This window comes from Falco rusticolus, chromosome 5 (assembly GCF_015220075.1).
Source record: "Falco rusticolus isolate bFalRus1 chromosome 5, bFalRus1.pri, whole genome shotgun sequence".
Classification (NCBI taxonomy): Eukaryota; Metazoa; Chordata; class Aves; order Falconiformes; family Falconidae; genus Falco; species Falco rusticolus.
Genome location: NC_051191.1, coordinates 90,106,935 through 90,129,638, shown reverse-complemented (window position 1 = coordinate 90,129,638; position 22,704 = coordinate 90,106,935). Strand labels below are relative to the sequence as shown.

Genomic DNA, 22,704 nt, shown 5'->3' with positions numbered 1-22,704 from the left:
CACACAGGGTGGGGCAGCTGAGGCTTTACTAGAGAAATATCAGGACAAAACTCCATGAACAAAGTTGTCTTATAAGGCACATATAAATATGCCTTGAACAGAGCACAGCCACGTTTTTCCCCGTCCCACTAAAAAGCGAGTGGCTGTAGACCAAGTTCTCACGCTGGCAGAAGTCACACAGCTTTGCCCAGAGGCTCTAAGCGCTGCCAGAAAGCACCAGCAAGTGTCAAAACAGCGTAAAATCTTGCCAGCTGCCTTCCCCGGACAGGGCACGGTCTCTCTCACCAGCACTTCACATGCTGGACCCACTCCACTGAGTCAGCACTGCCAGAATGAGTTGATCTCTTCAGCAGGGCAAACTGACTCCATTTCTAACGGGCGTTCTGCTGGAGGCAAAGCATGGACCTTTGATGGCCACCTCAGAAATAGTTCAAATGCACACATCTGCAGCAGACTACAGAGAGTTCATCTCAGAGACAACCATTCTGAGCTGGGGTTATATGCTGGGTTATACCACACGGGGAGGGGACAGCCTTGGTCCCGGTCACCAGACGGCATCACGGATGTTCAGCCACAAGAACACTTCCACAGCCACCACTGAGGTTATGTGACCCCATCCAGGTGCTCTGGGTCTTGGGCAGCAACTGCTAGAGCATCGCAAGAACCATCTTCTCTTTCTTCTTCCTCTTCCTCTTCTTCTCCTCAAAGCGGTCAGTGGCATCAGCAAAAAAGGTCACCTCGTCCTTGGCCTCAATCTCCCTCTTCAGGTGCTGGAGCCCAGCCATGTTGAATCCCAGCACATCCTGTAACGAGACCAGCACCACACTGTGGGGCACATCCCAGGCTTGTCAGGGGGTAGAGGGGCCTGCACCGGCCGCCCTTCTAAGAAACTATGAAAGCAAGACAATGCACACATTTAAATAAAGCAAAATTATTTAAACATGAACTTCATCTGAGTAGAACAGTCCGTCCTGCACTCTGTTCAGAGCAGCTCTAATCCGCTCTGTTTTCTGAGAGACAAGTCGCTGGCAGGTACCTGAGGTTGCCTCTGGGAAGGTGCACAGTCTGCGTTACCCGAGAGACCAGGAGCCACAAAAAAGCCCAACAGAAGTAGTTTACCTCCTACATATTTAGAAACTAGCAAGCCAAAGCCCAAATACATACATTAAAGAAAGCCAGAAGTAAATGAGGGAGGGAGCACGAGCGCAGGCTCGTCACTAGGTAGTCTCACATCAGCAAGAACACGAGGAGAAAGCGGCGCGCTTGTGCAGGAGGGAGGCGAAAGGGCTCTGACCCCACCCAACCGTCCCACTGGACACCACAGATACCACCACACGCTCCCAGACACTGGCCCACCCTGCTATTCCAGCCCCTGGAAAAGGGAAGGGTGCAGCACTCACCCGGGCCTCGCTGACTCTGGAGATGGTGGTTTTCTTCAGGTTTTCGATCACTGTCACCAGCATTTGGTTGCTTGTGATCTGCCCAAAATGTACCCTGGGGACAAAGCGGGCGGTGATGCATTGCAGCACTGTGTTCAGGAACATCAGAAAGCCTCTCTCCAGAGCCTCTCTCTGTTCTAGACAGGATTTTTCTTAAATCAGGCCTCCCCAGGCCAGCCTTATGCAACAGGCATGAGCAGATTATCTGCAAAAGCTGTTTTCTGATGCTTCCCTTTAAGAGGGAAGGTCTCTCTGAGGGCACGGGCCCTGCAGTGTCTGTGCCAGCCAACAGTGCCATTTCAGCTTTGATGCAGCACCTCTCGTACCAGAGACTCAGGGGACCAGGACCAGCAACCCCACCTGGGCACATCAACACTGCAGCCATCAACCCATTCCCACCCACCGTTTGCTGGGGGCTGCAGCGATTCCTTACCTCCTGCAGAGACCACATCTTTATTCTCAAGGACACTTCCCAAGAGCTTCAGACTCGGAGACATATGAGAAAACCCAAATCTTCCCCACACTCATACACCACGCGTGTTCACAGCAAGCAATGTCACCCTTGCAGCTGCAGGAACAGGGTGTATTCCCAGCTCTGTGCTGTCCCGTGTCACTGGCACAGAGCAGCTCTGTGACATGCACCAGCCCGAGGGGCCCAGAGGAACCGGCAGGCCCACTGCTGGCCAGAGCCCTGCCAGGGCTTCCTCAGCTCCAGGTTCTGGACAGCAGGAGCAGCTGAATTAAGACCAGCAGATCTGTCTGGGCAGATTAAAGACTCACTTGAGCAGGAAGAGGAGAGCTCGGCACAGGAGTTCAACTTCTGAACCCAGGTGAATGTATTCATTGAAGAGTCGGAGCAGGTCAGGGACGTAAGAGAAGGGCAGCACCAGGAGAGACTCTTCCAGCTCACTGAGGCGAAAGCGAAGGGACAGAAGCGTTAGTCTCGGCCACTGCACTGCTACAGAGGAGCAGGAAACGCTTCCGTACAGGTCAGTTCTGGTGCAAAAGCTGTGCTAAGCATTCAGCGCTACTGAAACTCTGTGACTGCTCACAAAGCACAGTCACCTGCGCAGACTGCAGCCCAGGCCAGCAGACATCTGGCAGAGGGAGCAGGCACACCGCCTTCCCTCCTCGGCGTCCCCACAAGCTGCTCTTCACGCACACGTGCATCTCCAAGCAGCCAACCCACACGCACAAGCTTCATCCAACACAATCCCCACGGAAAGAACAATTCCCATTCCCCGATTCCACGCATGTTCCAAAAGAGGCTGCCAGGAACAGTGACTCCAGACTCTCTAGCACTGCCCAAACCCAGCACAAGAGACTGTTCCAGGACGCCAGCCAGCCCCGGGCCCAGAAACCCAACCCTCGGTCACAAACCGGTCACAAACCTTGCAGCAATAAGGCTCTTGGGACTCACCTCGACTTGACTTTCTTGAAAACTTCTAACACGTACGCAGAAGGCTGTAACAGAGGAAAGACACCAGCATGAGACGTTCCAAACAAACATGTATCTTAAGGTCCATTTCACCCAGTTAAAACCACACAGTCACGTCTTCTGAGATGGACAGATCAGGCTGAACATAACAAAGAGGAAACCCTTTCACCCTCAGTCAGCTGCCAGCCTGAGAAGTTGTCCCTCCACAAAACATAAACCCAGCCTTCTCAGGATAATCTAAACTGGTGAAGAATATTGTGAAAACTCTATATTCAACCATCTCATACTCAGTTCAATGAACCTTGTACAAACTGGATAAAAAGCTTGGTGAAACAGACAAATGATACATATAAAACCTTACACATAAACTCACCTCCCAAAGACTTTTAATTCCTGCTGCTCCTGTTTATCTGCTGAAAGTGTTTGGCAGATGCAGAGCAGAGCTGGGCATAGCCAAAGAGAAGTGCCTAACTACTAAGTCATAGGATGTCATTCACTTCTCTTCAGTTTGTTCAACTTACAATTAAATATTCCTATAATCATGGAGGCAGGGACAGAAAAGCTCTTGTAAGGTGTTTACAGGTTTAGAAGGAAGACAAAAGGCTTTCTCATCTGGCACTTACTTTCAGAAAAGTGAAGAATGAAAAAACAAGTATCTTCCTAAGCGTAAGTAAAAATGCAGACTAGGAGCATACATTGGAATAAACCAGGAAAAACAAAACTAATCTATTCAGAGTAGTGGATTTTTATTTATCAATGCAATCTATACATCCATTTGTGCATATTTTGTATAGAGAAAAATTCTGAGAGTTTAGTGAACACTGTTATGTACTAGTATGACATGAGCAGGTAAAGGCACCAGCTCTAACCTGAAACACCTGGAGATTCAACTACCATACTGAATTTTCTCAAAGTCAGTTCTTTAGGAATAAAACCCGAATCAATAACTGCTGTACCAGTGCCGCAGAAGCAAACCTGGGCAGCTCCAACACGGCTCTGCCTTGCTCAGAGCTGCCCTGCTTCGGTTACAGCGGCACAGGCAGTGATTTAGGGTCAGGGAGCCCTCATGTACGTTGTCCAGCTCCTGCTTTTTGAGTCAAGACAACACAGTAGGTACATTAGGACAAGTGTTCCACAAGCAGAGTCTCTTCCCAAGCAATAAGATAAACAACTGTCAGTGCATGAAGTATGTTCATCCGTGGTCTGACATCCTGAATGCTCATCATGGTCAGTTCCCCACGTAACAGGGTGTTGTGTCACGTTTCCACCCCGCAGCCTAGCACCTGGACAAGCACACCCTTCCAAGACTCTGGAAACAGGTTGAAATTCCCTTCTCTTTATCGTGAGATTCAATCAAACATCACCTTCCTCCAAAGCTGCTAGCTACAGAGCCACAGGATTTCATTCACTCCTGTTCCATCTGTTCAGCTCGCAATTCGACACGCCTGTACTCACAGAGGGAGGGAGAAAACAGATCTGGCCAAGTGCTCGCTGACGTCACGTGGTGGGGGCACGCTGCCGTGGGCTCCCGATCACGCATTCCAGTGGATGCTCGGGTGCCTTGTGTAAGATGGCCCAGCTCCTCCGGAACATGCTATAGCATGGCAACTGCACCCTTACGGCAGCAGGAGGGCGTGCCCTTAGGCCAGGAAAGGTTTGAACTAGTTTTCCCGTATCTTGGAGAACGCTGTAAACTGCTGGCTCATGACAACATACATGGTAAGGTCATGGCTACCATCAGGGTTACGTTTACCCCCATGGGGTTAAACTTTTGTAACACATGTGCAAGATACAAAAAAAACCCAACCCAAACACCAAACCTCAAACCCACAAAAAACCCAAAAGTTGTTCACTTTGCACAAAAGTGCTGAGTTTTTATGCCAGCTTGAACCAAGCAGTCCTCCCTCCCCACAGCAACCCAGTGTTTTGGCTGAGCCAGCAAATCACCCCGCCCCGCTCCAGCAGGGAATGGCCCACAGCTGTGGCCTGGGCTTTCACTTACTGTAATATTCCCATAGGCACGGAGGATGGGATTGACAGGACAGGGGACCTGAAGACACAGAATGGATTAGCATGAGGCAGGTGCGTGCATACAAACACGTATTTCGCAGAGAAAACTTAAACCCACAGTGGAAGAGAGCTTTCATCAAGTGTCTCCCTGCAATTCCCACACCTCCGCCCTCCCCAGGACATCACTGAAGGCCCCATTTGCAGCCACCAGACAATCTCATTCCCAGGTGTGTATAACTAACTCAAACACATGAATTTTCATCCACTTCTTAATTGCTGCTTTTCCCAGTTATATCACAGCCCCTTATTTAGCAGGGAGTGCAGAGATGAAGACAAAGAACAGGCTCTGGGATGAATTTGCAGTAGCATGCCCTCCCAGTGACAAAACTTACATCCTACCCCGACTTTAAGCATAAAGGTTGTCGAGCACACCACCAACCATGCCCCGGGGCAAAGTGCTGTTTTGTTCTCCAAAAGGTTCCAGCAAATGTCTCCTATTTCCAGCTGTCCTGATCTTATCTGCATGCTGAGCCTCTCCACCCGAGCTGGATACACGCAGCACACCTTGGGAGTGGTACATTCCTCAGTCTTTTACCTCTTTTCCTGCAGCTTTACATATGGCCTTGTGTTCCTGTAGTTTTGCCGTCTCCTCTCTATACAGCTCGATAGCTTCCATGATCCGCTCGGCCTGCGAACAGCACATCAGTGACACCAGACAAGCCACAGCAAAGCTCAAGCCACGCCACAGAAAGAGGTGGATGCAGAAGGGCTGACATGGAGCGTCACGTCACATTTCTGAGCATCTTGCTCAGAAAGACAGCCTCTACTCCAGGCTGCACCGCTACCCTGAGCACACCAATCATGTCCTGACGATGTCAAACACCATCCACATTCCCCCCACTGCCCTAGGTGCCCTCAGCAGCAGCTTTAAGTGTTGCCTTGACATTGAACTCCACCCCAGCAAGCAGTACCTCTTTGAAGCACAAGCCAGGCTCGGACCCTTGTGACTATTCAGATTAAGGATTTCCTCTGTATTTACAAGAGCACCACACTGCTAAAATCTGCAACCATGAAACTGCCCACACCTCAGGCACTGCAATACATTTCCACCGGCCACAGATGCCCACGGGGCTGGGCAGCCCTGCAGGGAGAGGCCTGATGCCTACAGAACATCCCAGCGGCCTCGTGCTCCTTTGGGCTGCAAACCCCAAAGGGCAAGAGCAGCCCGGTGTGGAAGTCTGTTCCACACGTGACAGGCAGAGGAAGCTGCAGCTCCAGGAACGGCACACCTTGCTCTCTGGAGAGATCTTGGGAGAAGGTAATACCTGGTGCGTGATTCTCCAGAGCCAGAGCCCTCCCTGCTGGCCACTGAGCAGGACAGCCTGCTCTGGCAGGCAGAGGCAACCTGTCCTTAGGTGACAGCACAGGTTACTCCTCTTCAAACTGATGCTGCGACCCTGTGACAGCCCCTGTCGAGAGACTAGCAAGGCACGAAGCATTGCTGGCAGACCCCCGCGATCTTACCGCTTTGATGGTTTCAATCGTCTTCTTTCCTGCCAGCCCCGTCTCTCCTCGCGTCTCTCCAGCCACCTACAAAATATAGAGTTTGCAGCTCCCTCCTTCTGCAAGTGACACATGTAGGCACCCCCTGCATCCTACCAGTCCATACCAAGAAAAACACCAGCCCCGTTCCCTAAACCGGGCATTTCTCTGGGGCAGTCCAGGATTTCCCAGTGCACAGCTCTCCCTCAAGAGCAGAGGCAGGGGTAGCGCCGAGCTCTGGGAGGCAGGTGAACACATTCTTGCTGCGCCAACAGAAGCCGACCAATCTGATCAGTGTCAAAACGATCAGCAACACAAGCCAAGCATCCCAGCAAGAGGGATCAGGCCTCCCCACCAGTCCTGCACCCATGACCTGGAGGCAGCTCTCAGAAGACAGCCCAGCCTTGGTACAGAGCTGGCGTGGACCTGAGCCGGGGAGCTAGGAAGGACGACAGTACAGCAAAACGGGAGAGTCCGTAGCTCTGGCCAGCTCGCACACTCCCTGGACATCTGTAGGAAGCACCAACCAACTGCATCATGGAGCAACCACAGCTTCAGCACCTTCCTCCCTGCACCTCCTCCAAGCAAGAGAAGTATCAGGCCCTGCCACCCCCCCTATGCCTCCTGCAGACCGTACCGTCGGCCTGCACACATTCGGATGGTGCGTGCGACTCACCACAGGCTGCTCTTCCTTCGCCACGCTCTCTTCATATTCAGCTTCGCGTTGCTACAGTGGATGAGAACACAACACATAACACAGGTGAGCCGGCAGCAAGGGTACAAGTCCTTTCCACACTGATTGAGCAAGGGAACCTGCAGCTTCATGCAGCCCATTGCAAAACCAGGCCAAATCAGCAGAGCTCAACAATGCCGGTGCAAAACGTCCACTTGTCCCAGCCCCATGGAGAACTCTGGAAAGAAATTGAGTCTCTGCTCTGGATGCAGGAACAGCCCTTAGACAGCCCACCGAGCTGAGACAGTCAAAAGCAGTTTAGCACCAGACCTTGGCACCTGGCACACAGCACAGAAGAAACAAGCCTAGAAAAGTCCCAGGGTTGCCCTAGCCTGCAAGAAAGACTCCTGTCTGGTCTCTCTTGCATGAATAGGGCCCCATCAGTGTAATATTCACTACTAGTGTACTCATGCCCACCTTGTTACTCAAACTTGACCCAAAACACACTTTTCTGGCACCTGGAAAAGGAGCTGCCTAGGTCTCTCCTTTACCCCATCGCTCCTAGCACACCAGCTATTTACTGGGCATCGAGATGCTGCCTATGGGTCACCTCAGCTCTCACAAACAGGCTGGGACAGGAAAAAAAAAACAACCACAAAACCAAAAAACATTTATTGCAAGTTTCCCATCCACTCCTGCTTCAGCACGTTTCTACATCCTTCTCCCACTGTGGTTTGAGAACTGCTTTAGGAAGGGAAGACAGACTCCTCTGAGGGATACAGTGAAATGACAAAAGTAACAAAATAATTTCCAATTGGATATGCAAAACAAATGCATCTGCCAACCCCAACAGCTGCTCAGCACTGGAATAGGTACTCAGCCTGGAAAATCTCCTCCCGTGGAGATGTTTATGTGTCAAGGCAAGTCTCTGAGCAGTCTCATACAGCTTTAAGGTTATCCTGCAGTGAGCAAGGGGCTGCACTAGAGACCCTCAGAGCTTCTGTCCTGTTCAAGTCCTTCTATGAGTCTCTGATTCCTCACAACACATGCTCGAATGGAGCGGAAGGGCTTCTTCCAGCACCCCTGAGCTCTGGGCCCTGCTACTGAAACAGAACAGACCTCTCGCAGCTGGAGAAGGGGAAAACCAAGGCAAACTGCATTTAACAGGAGCCGTGCTCCCCATCATTCCACAACAGCCACCTGCTGAACTGCCACCAAAGCACACTTGAGTGGAAAGGAACACAAGAGAATAAGAGAAGGTCAAAGACTGTAGCTGAGAGACCCGTGGAAACCACAGCTACGGAGGGGAAAGCTGGGGAAGCAAAAGAGAAGCAAAGCAGAGAGGAAGTTAGCCAGGCATCTGCAATGCAGTACAGACAGGCAAGCACCTGCAACAGTGTGGTGCTGCCTCCAGACAGCTCAGGGCAACAGTCCCAGCGTGTACGAGACCCCAGTCAGCCCTGGGCACCGCAACACCAGGCTGCAGTTAGCAGTGAGGAAGCCTTCCAAGAGTCTTCCACAGTGAAAAATAAGGAATCTGCCTGCTGGGGAGAAAACAGGTCTGAAAGTTGTCTTTGGCAGGAAGGATGCAACTCTCACCATCTCCCTCTCCTCTTCCAAAACAAGTGGCTCCCTCGTCCTTTCCCAGAGGCGCAGGGACTTGTCATGGGATGCTGACACCACGTAGTCTCCATTGGGGCTGAGTGCCAAACACCACACCTCCTGGTGATGGCCCTGCATGGCAGACAGTAGAGGTTAAGACATGAACACCACCCAGCTCCTACACCAAGGGAAGTGCTGCTCATGGAGGGATAACACTTCCTTTCAAGTCTCCAAAACTTCCTACCTCCAGCGTCTGGATGTGCTCAAATTTATCTGCATCCCACTGCTTAATCTTGCTGTCCTTCCCAGCTGTGAAGAAGAGATGGGATTTTGCCACGAACTGCAGATCCATCACACTGGAAGGGAAAAAGGCTCAAATTCACCCACGTGGGGAACACTGCAGACCTCCCCCCGGTATATGCCGGACAAAAGGATTATTGCTGGATTATAACCCCTTGTAGATAAGATAGCCCACAGCCCAGAGATGCTGAAGGATTTGACTGACCTGTCATCATGGGCAAAGAGAGAGCGGTGACAGTCCCCAAAATCTAAGCCCCAAATCTTCACGTTCCTGTCAGCAGAACCAGTTGCGATTAGAGTCCCATCCTACAGGGCAACAAAGAGAGAGGAGGGTGTGGGTAGCTGGCTGGTGGCCCCATGAATTGCTGCTGAACCAGTGACAAAGCAGTGCCGAGTACAGATACCTGGCTCCTGAAACATGCGCTCCTGATCCCTCCACCTCCCCTCACCAGCGTGGCCCGCTGACAGCAGCCTGGCTCTTTTCTGAACCTCCACAGGCATTTAAGACCGTAGCTTTATCTTGGCGTTTTTGGCTTCCAGTAAGCCTCATTCCAAAGACACCCCAGAGCAAGACACAGCCCAAGAACAAACAGGCACGAAGAGCCTGCTCCCCCTCAGCACCTGCTCTCTGCTCCCACTAACAAAGTCCAGGCTCCTCTCACACAGCAACTTTAGCAGAAAGCTGGCTGTACCTCCTAAGACGGGTGTGGGGAACCACCACAGCATTTTGATTTTCAGTCACTCAGAAAATGCCCCGGTCAGATCTGTCGTGACTCCTACTCTGCGATCCCTCCCAGTGAGCGTATGACTGCGGGATAAGGAGGAGCTTGCTGTGTCCCATCAGGAAACTGCTAACTTGGGAGCAAGGAGGTGACAAGAAAGCATTATCCCAGAGGCCTTTCTGCCAGCAGAGGTTCTCAGTCATCCGTATCACCACAGTCCCACCTAACGCACAGCCCTAACGATACTTACATAGGAGATGTCCATACACAGCACTGGCAGCTTGTGTCCATACAGAGAGAGGAAAAACTGAAGCAGAAGAAAGGTATCTCAGTCAGACATGCTGGGTAGAGCGTATGAAAACCTCAAGCTCCAGACCAGTTCTGCTCTACCTCAGAAGCCCTGTCTTTCTAGCACTGCCCCACTTTCATCCTTGCCCTGAACCCTGTTAGCAGCAGGGCCATGATGGCAGATCTGAGAGAAGGGTGGAAGTACCCAAGCAAGCTGAGCTAACTCCGGTGCTGATCACCACTGCCTACGGAGCTTCTCTCTCTCTTTGCCTACCTGTCAGCGCTGTTCTGTCTTGTGTCACTCCCTATCGTTCACATGCTAATACACAACTCACAACACCACCACACTGCTCACAAGGAAGATTCTCCTCCCTCAGGCTTTGCCTCTGCTATCCCCTATTTAATGCCATGTGTGCTACAGCCATCCCCACCCTTGCCCTGCAGCTCTGGGGTACCACCATGCCCACAGGGTTTAGAGTGAACCTCGCCAACTGCAGGTTCACAACACTTTCCAGATGAAAAGAAGATATTTTCCCCAGTGTGGGGCAGCCACGGTTCTGTCAGATTTGCTATCAAACAGGCACCTGCAGTGGGAGGCAGGTCTCTCTTTGATTCTTACTAGTGTCCCACAATAAACAGACACTCTTCCTACGTATTCCTGATCTTTCAGGCTACAATTATGTCACTCCCTGCACAGTCTCAGAGCCCATTTGGTCATGGCACCTTGAGTGTGTCAACATAGAAAATCTTCACAGTGCAATCCAGTAAGGAGACAGCCAGCAGTTTCTGGTTGGGACTGTACCGCACACAGAGAACATCTTCATCCAGCTGCAAAACGCGTACATGTTTCATGGAAAGCCTGAAAACAAGAAGAGGAAAAAACCAACTGTTATCCCAAACAAACAAGTTGGGAAGAGATACAAATACAACTCCCACGTTGCACCCAGGAAAGCAAGTTCATTCTAATACACAGCATCTCATTCCTCTTTACCACATAAACAAGACAGGACTGGAAATAATCACAGCACTGCAGGCTGATAAACTTCACTGCTACATTTACTGCTTAATAATTGAGGCCCATCCTGTGATTAGAAGCTAAACTCAGACACAAGGAAGGGATCAGAATGCAGCCAGTGCCCTTCCCCACCTAAGCTCAGACCTTCACAAACCAGCACCGAGCTCACACTCTTCTCCATGTGTTCCCCATACACGTCACGGACACTTCTTACAGTGCACAGCAAAGGCCAAAGCCCCCATCAACAGCAATGGGTACTGCAGCTGAACGTAGTCTGTAGGAAGGTTTCTTTTCTCACCTTTTCTGAACGCTGCTCTCATCCTTCACAAGGTCAAACTCCCAGAACTTGACACATTTATCAGCACCTCCTGTCACAAAGCCACGCTGCAGGGGAAAACAAAGAAATTATTGCGAAACCAGTTCAGCTATAACCCAAACAAATTCTACAGCAAGGAACTGTCAAGGGGGTTGTTGAAATGTCCCCCATTCCTACAGTATTCATGATTCAAGTGGACACCACCAGGAGCACTTGTGCTGGTCAGAGCAACAACAACAATTTTGTAATTTCTCGCAGGGAGGTCTAAAGACAAAGACTCCAAAGGTAAATCAAGACATGGACTGAAATTCTGGGACTGAAAGTAGTCATCTCAGCTGTAGATAACGATGTCCTTGTGTTTTGTGGGTACGTTGACACGCTCACTGTTCCTGGATCACACACACCTTACCACAACCCCACAAGCACAGCCTTCTAAAGAAAGAACAGTTCAACAGTATCCCTTTTACATTAAGAACAAGAGTAAAACCTGTCCCATATGTGAACGAATCCCAGGCAGGTTATTACTTGCTATGGTTTTGATTCCACTAAAAAACACCCCAGCTTCCAGCACAACATGACTATGTAAGAAAAATAAGAAAGGCATACACAACAGACAGAAGTGGAAATTGACAGAATTACATGAACCTAAACTGTGGTAATGGAGAAAAACTGAACCGGGAGTAAAAGACAAACAGATTTCTACAGCCAGGGTGGTTAGGCCACATAGAGCAAGTGTGTGCATGCAAAATAGGAACATAAAAAAAAAGTACCTTTTCAGTAGCACTGAACCATTTACAGAGAGAAATACGAGAACTATTAAACAGCACTGGCTCAGTAAACATGGGTTCAGTCAGCACTTCTCATCTGTTGTGTTCGGGGGAAAAACTACAGACCATAATCACATTACAAGACTTGACTCACAAGGCTGTCAAAAAGCAGCTGCCCATGTCAGACATGTACAAATTAATGGTTCAGATCCCCCAGATCCACGACTTTACAGAGCAGCATGAGGTAATCTGTAAACTGTCAATGTCCATTCTCAGAAACTTTGGAAATACTGAGGGAGATCCAGGAAGAAATTAATGTAACACCGTAATTCAGACAGAGTAAACAGACAGGCCTGGTTAACTGTGAGCACAGACAACAGAAGAAAATTAATTTGACAGGATTATCCTTTTCCTTAAGATTAAAGCTTAAGGATAAATTGATAACAGTAACAGTGTTGCTCATGCAAGGCATGCCTCTCGGTCCCGAGTTGTATCTTCATTACAACCCTAGGATAATATCCTTCAATAGAGCATATAGTCCATGGACTAAAGACCAGCTAAGAGGTTTCAAAGCTTAATTTTAAATCAGAAATCCCTAGTAACTTGACACTGTGCCACTTACAGATTTTATGGATTACTAGACAAATAACTAACTAGATATAGCTACATAACGTCAGAGCTATTCTATCTATCTGAAAGAGTGCCCAAACAGAACCAAAATTTTTATTTACATGTTAGGAAGCGAGGACCTAAGCCCCACATATACGCCTTCTGCACAGCAGCATCCCAAAATGGGCTTTGAGGGACACAGTGGATTATTATCTGAATACATATTGCAGTGCTGTCACCAAAAGAGTTAATTAAATCCTTGGATGGATTCAAAAGGCACTGGTGTGTTTGGCACTGGTTTAATTCTGATCACACAGCGCACCCAGACCCTGGGGCCACCAGCAAAAAAAAAATGACAACAGTAACTCAAGAAGTACCACAAGAACAATTAAGAGCCCGGAAAATACATCCTGCAGGGACAGGAGTTCAGCCTAATAACCATCAGATAGATAAGGAGGGTGATGCGGTCACTCAACAGTGCAACACAAAGGAAAAACTTCACTATGTTAACAAGATTTTTAATCCAGCCAGCTGACAAGCAGCAAATTTACCAAGGAGGATGATCAGCCACTGCAGCAGGTTACAAGGGGCTGAACTCTCCACAGCTGGAACACAGCTGTAAGGTATGTATTGCTGCACACTGGTTCCACCAGGGAAGTCTGAGTATTCTCAATCATGCAGAAGCCAGATGAGATGATGAGGATGGCGCTGCTCAGCCCAGGACTCACTGTCATGTGCCACACAACTAGAGAGCTATTTCACCAAGCTGGGCATATATCCACAGTTAAAGTTCTTAGATGCTACCGGCTGCATCCTCCAGCTCCCAAGCGGAGGGGTTCCCATGCTCCCACCAGGAGTGCAAATACAGCTCTATAGGAAGGAGCTACATGAAAAGACACGCAACAGATGATACAGAGAAGTTACCTGGTTGAGTTACCTGGTCTGGTGAAAGAGCAATGGACCACACCGCCCCGTCATGAGCATCAAGTGTCTCCAGCAGACTCCCAGTAGCCAGGTCATACAGCTGTAGCTTCCCTGTCTGGGAAGAAAGGTACATCACACAGGACAAATCAGTCCACCTTCACGACACATGGTAGCTCCCAGCAGGAAAGCACCCCTGCCACCCACCTCCCAAACAGCCAGCTTCATTAGACAGCTGTTACACACAGATGGCCCTAATCTCCATCAAGGACTGCCCAAAGTCTCCGCAGCTGTCCAGCTCAAGCCACAAGAGCCACACAGTCTGGGAACCTGACTGTCAGAGAGGTTCTTTCTACCTAGAACAGAATGCTCCAGATCAGGAGATGCACTGCATTTTCTGAAAGGCTGCCTTAGGGACATTTTCACAACATATTTCCAGACCTGGGCAGCCTGGAGTGCAGAAGGACGCTACTTACCTTGGTGCCAACGATGACCTGCCGATCCCCTGGGACAAAGAGTGAGCAGAGCGCATACTCACAGTCCATTGTCCGGATGCACTGCAAGGTTGATCTGTGGACAAAGGTAGAGCCCAAAACCTCTTACCACATGTAAAATCTGGTCCACTAAGTGAGACACGCTCCAGAATGCCCTCTGCCCACAACCGTCTTTTCATCTGGGGCCAGAAGATACACCACCATCATCCTATGTCCCAAATGCTATCCAACAGTACTGCAAAGAACATTTTCCATCAAAACATGCCATTACCTCATCCACCATCATGACTTATTGCTCTTATGAGCAAGGACAGAGCTCCTGTTCTCAAACATTCAGGAGAGGAACGACCATAAGACAACATGCTCAAAGGAAAGACGGCTTGAAACTGGCACCACTCAGGAAACACTGGGACACCACCAGATCAGAACAGCAGCCTGCTCAGCCTAATACTAGATCCTTCAGATAAGAAACCAAAGAAACCCACTTGTTCATTAGGGAACACGTAGTAGCTAGTGTAGGGTAACAGCCAGTACCTCTTATGAAAAAGGAAAAAACAACCCAACAAAATACAGTCTATACCAGACTGCTACAAGTGACCTTTGTGTTTAGAGACTCGTCTTTCCATACCTGTCACTAAACCTGGCCTCAGTGCTGCTTTACAGCATCGAACTCCATGAGTTAATTACGCAGTTTTAGCTCTATAGCTTCCCAGTTTCTCTAGTAAGGAAAGAAGTCAAATAATTTTCCATTCGCTCCCTTTACTTTGTTCACCATTTTATGTTTCTCCTTTGTCACCTCTTCCTTTATCACTGCCTCCCCGAACACAGCATCCCTGAGCCCTGGGAGACCACACACGCAGGGCAGAGGGCACTGACACAACGGGACTGCATACCTGTTCCAGATCTTTACAGACTCTGCAGCTGCTGAGAGAACAGCAATGTTGTCAGAGCTAAACGCCAGCGTCCTGACATCACTGCGGTGGCCTCCAATGGTTATCTTGGATGCACGGACAGCCTGTGGGACCGGTGCTGACAGGTTCAGGTTGTATGCCTCAATGACGTTGTTCTGGAGCAGCAGTGCGATCTTCACCTCTCCTTTTGGAGAGAGAATCAAGTCAAATGACCTGTTTGATTAGACAAAATCAGAGCTGTACACAGGGGCGGTAAGACAAAATATAGGACGGATCAAATATCAACAACTGAGAAAAAGGAATATAGAGAGCGCACACCACGGGCAAATGCACACTAAGCCACAGAGGTGTGCAAGAAGAGGACCACTTGTGGAAAACGTGTGAATGGACTGGAGATCATGACAGGTCTCTCCACAGCTCCAAGACGAACAGATGTCGAGGAGGGAACTTTCCCCACCTCCCCCAACACGGAGCTGTGGCGAGCTCTGCCCAAGTAGCTGCACAACCAGTGCTCAGCCCCTACAACAGGCTTTCCACTCACTTGATTTTAGAAGAAGCTTTGATGTTAGTGACCCGCTGGATCTCCTCCTGCAGGCTCAGCTCCACACTGCCTTCTGGCTCCTCTTCAGACTTCTTTCTAGAAATGTCAGATAATGGAGGAGAGTCAAATAACCCAGCACAGCCAACACAAACTAACACACAGACAGAGAATAGCATAAGGAAACTACTGAGCCTGCTGAAAGTAACTGCCCTCTTATCCAGCAGTACTAACTACATTTAAGACAGTGAAGTTCATGCTGGCATGCAGACTACTAAAGACACAAACTGTCCTAAAAAAGGCAACCTCCTCTGGAGCCAAAGCACTTGAACAAGGCATGTTAGAAACGTGGATAAACAGAAAGATGTGTCCGAGAGGGAGATCAGCTTCTGCTCATCCCCTACCACTCTCCAAAAGTCCTCAGCCACTGCCAAAATGCATCTCCAGATTTATATGCCCACTGCTTCAGTTTCTACCCTGGAACCAGACCTCTCCCTAAGGGCTGTTGTGAGGCACTTGTTAAGTGCCGGGATACCCAGACAGCCACTTAACACAAAGTCAACGTTAAGAAAGCTCTCACCTATCTCTCTGCCTGTTGCAAAAGAGGAGATGAGAGATCAGAGCCACCGTGACTTCTCAAGATGAAACTCTCATTCCTGTATGTCTTATCAAGGACTTTATTTGATGTACAAAGCAGTGTAAATACGACTGTGAGGTAAAACTGAGCAGCTCTGAAAAACCCATTTTATGTCAAGTACTGTGTACACATTAGCTTTTTTGGCAGGGGGAAGACTCAGAAAGAAAGGTATTTCCTTAGCCTCAGGGAGGAGCGCTGCTCAGAGAAGCACCAAGGACGCGCAGGAACAGTGACCCCAAAACAGAACACCTAGCACAGACAGGATGACCCGTAGCTTGGAGTTCAACCATCGTGTCACGCTGCTGAAGGGCTTTTCTAACGGTTCCCTGGACACAGACAGCATCCAAATACATCCGAAAGACTGCTTACTTGGCTTTTTTCTTTGCTTTTTTCATTTTCTTTTCCAATTTCTTTTGGACTTCCTCTTCAGAAAGAACACAGAACACCTCCAGAACAGCACCTGTTCCCTAGAGACAGAGCAAAGTCAAAGGCACAGAAAGCTCTGGCTGGCCCTTACAGAAATTACCCAAGGTCTCCAACAGTCTCTTCTGCAGCTCAGTAGCAGAGCCCCTCGTTACTTACATGGCAGGCCAAAATCTTGCCCGTTCGGTCTGTAGCAAGAGTAACTACTCGATCTCTCCCTTCCCGCATGATGGATCCAACTTTACTGCACTTTACAAGGCGCTATAGGGAAAAAAGGAGAACTTTGGTCTGAAAGGTCAAGTGATCTTCTCAAGCAAACTCAGAAACCTGCTGGCAAGGGAAGTCAAGAAGAGAAGAGGAGGAAATGAACATACAGGTGAAACAGCTAGCAAGGATAATTTAGGGACAAAACAAGCATTTCTGTGAGCTACAGGCATATCTTCTTATGTTTTGTTGCATTTTAGCTGAAAATCATTGACAGTCTCAGTGGAAGAATAACTTCATTGACAAACCACAGCCATTTAAGAGACAGAGCCAAATGTTTATGCTACAAAGGCAGCACAGCTCAGTTCCTCTGTCAGAAAGAGGTGAGAACGTGAGAACAGAGACTTTTAAACAGGTGGATAAAGGAGATAAATCCTCTGGAGAAGAAGCCGGAAAAGTATTTAACAAGGGCAGGTGTCTACCATAACTACAAGCAGTCTGCAACCTGAGCGGAACCCCAGAAAGGTCCACTGGAGAGACAGATTCAGTGACACCTCCACCAGCAGTACAAGTGGGAATGGCCTTCTGCAATCACACCTCACACCGTATTTCATTCTGGTGCAACTCTGACCTCTCAGCTTCTGCTACTGACCTGCAAAGCTGAGCATCAGCACTGCACTCAGCAGCTGCCAGCCAGCTAGTAACTATTTTATTCCTGTGTTGTTTGATGAAATTGCTGTTAGCACTGTTGAACTTTACACATTTGCTAGTTCCCCCCCAAACAGAAGGCAAAGAAAAAGCTTTCAGTGGAAAATAACACACGTATGTGTTGTGGCACACAGACTTCTGCTGGTGTTTTCCAGGTAGATGAGGCAGCAACTGCTGCCAAGGAAGACGTTATGAAGTAAGACAAGAATTACCACATTTTCCCTAATGGGGGACGAAATATGACTAAATCGACACGTAGGGTATAAATCCAGTAGAGAGAAGCAACGCGTGACCAACTAAAACTCCTGCTGGCTCTGCAACAGCACCAGGCAAATGGGGTTAGATATGCCATCCCACAGAAAACTGAGCTTACTTCCTCAGGTTGCTCATCCAGCTCTAGGGGCTCATCCTCTTCAGTATTTTCTTCTGCTCCAGGTGAAGACCCTTTGCTTTTCTTGGATTCTGGCTCATCAGGGTCTTTTACCTGTTCACAGAGAAAAAGAACATAAGGAGTACCTTAAACCACAAGAGCTGCAGTGTTCTGGCTTCTGTCTCCTACACTTCATTTCCCTGGAGGAACAAGTGATTAGCGCACACTGCAACAAAGGAGTGGCCTACAGCATGCCTGTAGGCACCACACGCTCCATGTCCTCCCCTCTTTATCCTCCACCCACAAGACTGTCTTCTCTAGCTGCAAGCCAGAAGGCAGGAAGATGTGGCACAGTCTGGAAATCTTGTTCTGGAAGTGCTCACAGCTTCACTTGAAAACTCAACACAGAAAAATCTACATCAAAATCAACTTCTGGACTCCTCAGACAGCAGACATTGCTTTGGCTCTATTTCCCAGAACGCCAATCAGATTTAACCGGTTTCATTCCCATCTTACTCCAAAGACAAGCAGCTGGACAAGACTGTGAGGGGTTAGAGAGGGAATATCTTACCTCCTGGATGTACGTGATATCCCACACCCTCAGCTCACTGTCAGCACTCCCAGTGATCAGACGCTTCTCTTCAGACACCAAAGCCATCCCCCAAACCTGTCCAGAGGTACAAAGTGAGAAATTGGCTTATGGCTCCTTTAACTGTCGTAACAGCAGAGCATCTTTAATCGATTTATTTACGCAGTAACCAAGAAGAGACTGGATCTAACCAGGACCTCCTCCAGGGACCTCTGCATTGGAATTGTCACCCACTGCACATAGATGACAGCTCCTGGGAAGTTTGGAAGTTTCTTATTCGCTCATCCCTAAAGCCTAATGACAAGCAAAATGTATCACGGTGCCAGTTTACAACTCCTGAGAGCAGGGAAAGCACAAAGTGAGCCATGACACATAATCCAAAGTCCCTCCACCCCAACAGCTGCCCACACATCCTCTTTACCTCGGTACGGTGTCCAACCAGAGTTTTGAAGCAGTGCTGGGTGTCCAGATCCCACCATTTCACCAATGTGTCTTTGCCGCTGGAACAAAGAAGAAAACCTCAAGACATGAGGAAAGATTGCCAGAGCTCACGTGCTTAGAGAAGAGGTAGAAACAAACCAAAAAAAAAAAATCTAAAACATGCCACAACATACAAAGCAGCTGCTCAAACACTGCATTTCACAAGCTGCGCAAAACCAGAGTATAGCAACACAAAGATACTGCGAAAAGGTATCTAGCAAGTCACCAAAACCTACTCTGGATCCAGCTGCAAGCCCCAGTACCACACAGCGTCCTTTCTCACTGGCTTAGGGTGAGAACAAGAAGTACAAAGTGATGATCAATTCTAAAGCTGCCTCTAAACCCCCCTCCACATTCTCAACCTGTGCCATGCCTGTGCATTGACCAGGCTACAGAAAAAAGCAGATTCCTTCATTTTGACCAGTGATTTGGAGCTGCTCCTCCTAACAGAGAATTACAGCCGATTCACTCCTTCAAAGCCCCCGTAGGATTAGATCTCCTTGGAAACAAATTTCTGGCTCTATTATGCTACCCCAATACTACAAGAGCACCCGAGGAAAGTAATTTGAACATTTATACAGATTCCTCCAGTACACCCTACAACAAATAATACCTTGTTAGAGCCTGTTTTCCTCAGTAAGTTTCAACTAAATCAAAATATGAAACTTGTTCCACTACGAAGCTCCCTTGTGACAAAAAACTTCTGATTACAAGTGGTATTTATTGTTAATCCATCTCTTGTTAAATAGGATCCAAAGGTACTTGTAAATTGGATTAATGAAAAATAACACAAAAAATTCTGTACCCAAAGGGCTGCAGTTAGCTGCTTGGGCTAAAAAAAAAAAGAAATAATCTAAAGTAAGGAAGCAAAACTTCACATCTTCAGAAAAACAGGCTAACATCTCTACTCTGTTAATAAAATAATAAAAAAATAGAGAGGAATTCTTTATCACAAGTTAGCTACTGAGAGAATTAAGACTCATTTCTAAAGCTGACCTCCAAAGATTTGAAACCGCATTAAGAAACAGGCATCACCTACCAAACCAACAAAATACTACTTTCTCTATTCAAAACAACAAAAAAAGCACAGGAAACTTGTTCTAATTGTACACCGAACTGACTGCATGCATTTTTCTATTAAGGTATTAGATGACATATTAATAAATAAAAAACTATTGACTGATATTTGAGCAAGAGTATCTTCCACCAACTGTTTAGTATTAGATGGATACAGTTAACTAGCAGCTCATATTAAATAACTAAGAACCAACTCAAAAAACCCTCTTTTAATTCATTCCTATAATTACAGTTTACTAGAAAGCAATTTTTCTGTCACATTGCTGTGTGACTTACACGGACAGAAGGTAAGTCTGCTAAATTCTTCAAGATCAACAGCAGAAACAGTTACATACATAATGAATGTATTATCACTATTCCTCGTAACAATAATTTTAAGTTGCTATTATATCACTAGCAAGTTAAATGCTTTTCCAAACACTGTTTTTCAGGACAGCCATTTCAGTTCTGCTTACCACATCTGGATTCAGGCACCGCACTTAGGAAATATGTGGATGTGGCAAAATCATATTCTCAGATGCTAGTGGGTCTGACAGATCATGAGTCAAGAACAAAGATACAAATGGCTGCAGCACCTCGGACGTCTAAATTGCAAGTAACACCACAGCTGCTTTCCTGACCAACCACTACACTTGGCCTGGCTCACCTGGTGACCATCAGGTTCTTCTCCTTCAAGAAAAGGACCTGAGTGACAGCATCCTTGTGTCCGCTCAGACGGTACAGACCGCTCTCATTGATGACATCCCACACGATGACATCTGTATCCTGGAACAGACAGAGGGTCTTCAAGGGACCGGCACTTACCCCTGTAAAACATCTACCTCTGCCATGAGACTGAGATTACTTGAGAGCACACTTTCTCACTGTGAATTTGAATGTCAGGGTGACTAATGCAAGTGACATCCCCTCCCCAAAGGTGCATTCAGACCAGTAAATGCACCTCTGTCTGGGCTTGAGTCACTTTTGCTATTCCTGACCTCATGAGCTGAAGCTTTAACAGCTCTACTAGTAACCCCACTCCTGCCCTGCAGCCCCCACTGCTCTCCCAGCCCTGGGCTCCCCAACTCCATCACTGTCCTGCAGCCCTAACTCCTCTCACTGCCATCCTCCAGCTACAGGCAGAGGCCACGTAACCCACTTAAAAACACCAAACATTTCAGTGCAGGTCAGCCTGCTCCATGGAGCACCTTTACGAAAGGGCTGTCCTCCAGACATGCAACCCTCACCTTTGAGCCAGACACCAGCCGGCCACCCAGATGGTCATACTGCAGGGCTGTAACTGCCGCCTTGTGTCCATTGAAAGTGATATTCGCTTCTCCACTTAGGAGGCTGAAGATACGGATCGATCCATCTTCATACCCAACAGCCAAGTGCAACCCATCTGGAGAAGTACGGAGGCAACTGACCTCCTGCTTGAGACCCTTAAGGATAAGGACCTGCAATTTTTAGGAGACAAAACACGTATAACATTGATAAATGACATGTCAGAGCAGGATACTTACACAGCAGAAAGAATATACTCTGCTCTTCTACTGAACTTCCAACCGAGCACTTCTGCCACTTCAGAAGTTCATTTTTCGGCTTCCTACACCCAGTACAGTGTCATTAGCCCCATTTTATAAGGCAGCCAGCAGCTAAAAGGGAAGTAATAAACAATTTTTTCTTAAAATCAAAAGCCCAAATTTCTGCCACTAGATTTTAAGTGCCTAAGAGTAAGGAACGTTGTTTGAGAGTAAAATCTGAAAGCTTCTTCCTGACTCATCCTCTCCTGCTGGGCCTTTCTCAGGTATAGGATGGAGCAGCTTTTCCATAGTCTGCCCAAGAACTTGAGAACAACAAAAATATTTCCAAAACAACGTGCCAACAGTCAACACTCTAAGGGCTGTAAAGCAAGTCCTGAATTTGGTTTGCAGTGGACAGTAGTACCTGCGATTATTTCAGAATCTGACAGGAGACAACATGTGGCAAAGCCTTTAAAGTTACAGCTTACAAACCCCCTACGGAACACAACTTGCACGTGGGAAGCCCAGCTTCACACCCAGCCGAGACACAAACCCCATGACATCCCCGTTTCACCCCAGCACTTTTGCACAGTGCTGCTCCTGGTCGCCAGCTAAACAGGGAGTAACTTCCCAGCTGCTGCGAGAGCGGTTACTCTTCCCCAACTGAGGCACAAAGGCAAACCTCAGAGAACAACAGCGAGATCCAGCCCGGGCGCAGCCAGAGCACAAGCCACCCCACCCGCAGAGGGGGAGCTGGGGGGTGCTGTTTCCCTTCACACGCAGCCACTAACGGCCAGCTTTGCTCCGACCGCCCCGGAGCGGCCCACAGGCTTCTCCCCAGCCCCCCGCGGGGCCCGCTCCCACCTTCTCCCCTTTCCGCAGGTCCCACACGAAGACGTGCTCACAGGCCGGCACGGCCACGCAGCGGCCCCGCTCGCCGCGCAGCGCCACCCAGGCCACGCTGCCCCTGGCGCTGGCCACCAGCCCGAAGAGCGCGGCCGGGCGGTACCGCAGGTACTGCCGGGTGAGGCCCATGGCGGCGGGGCGCAGAGCCGGGCCGCGCCGGGCAGAAGGCGCTGAGACGACGCCGCCGCCACCACACGAGCCGAGGGAGGGCCGGAAGTGAGCC

At 48.6% G+C, this 22,704-nt stretch overlaps 1 protein-coding gene across 1 annotated transcript; it reads right to left on the bottom strand.

Annotated features, from left to right (window-relative positions):
* Window positions 1-12: 12 nt before the first annotated feature.
* WDR3 (WD repeat domain 3) lies at window positions 13-22,700 on the bottom strand. The gene is made up of 26 exons (XM_037390736.1): window positions 22,440-22,700; window positions 21,300-21,509; window positions 20,720-20,838; window positions 18,938-19,016; window positions 18,499-18,594; window positions 17,931-18,041; window positions 16,805-16,906; window positions 16,592-16,689; window positions 15,589-15,684; window positions 15,030-15,260; window positions 14,119-14,212; window positions 13,659-13,760; window positions 11,328-11,413; window positions 10,738-10,873; window positions 9,977-10,033; window positions 9,210-9,310; window positions 8,949-9,060; window positions 8,702-8,836; window positions 7,106-7,156; window positions 6,412-6,477; window positions 5,483-5,575; window positions 4,880-4,927; window positions 2,860-2,903; window positions 2,220-2,348; window positions 1,401-1,494; window positions 13-803 (listed from the first exon to the last, which is right to left on the bottom strand). The coding sequence occupies exons 1-26, from the start codon at window positions 22,608-22,610 to the stop codon at window positions 648-650; spliced, it is 2,817 nt and encodes a 938-aa protein (XP_037246633.1). The 5' UTR covers window positions 22,611-22,700; the 3' UTR covers window positions 13-647.
* Window positions 22,701-22,704: the final 4 nt, after the last annotated feature.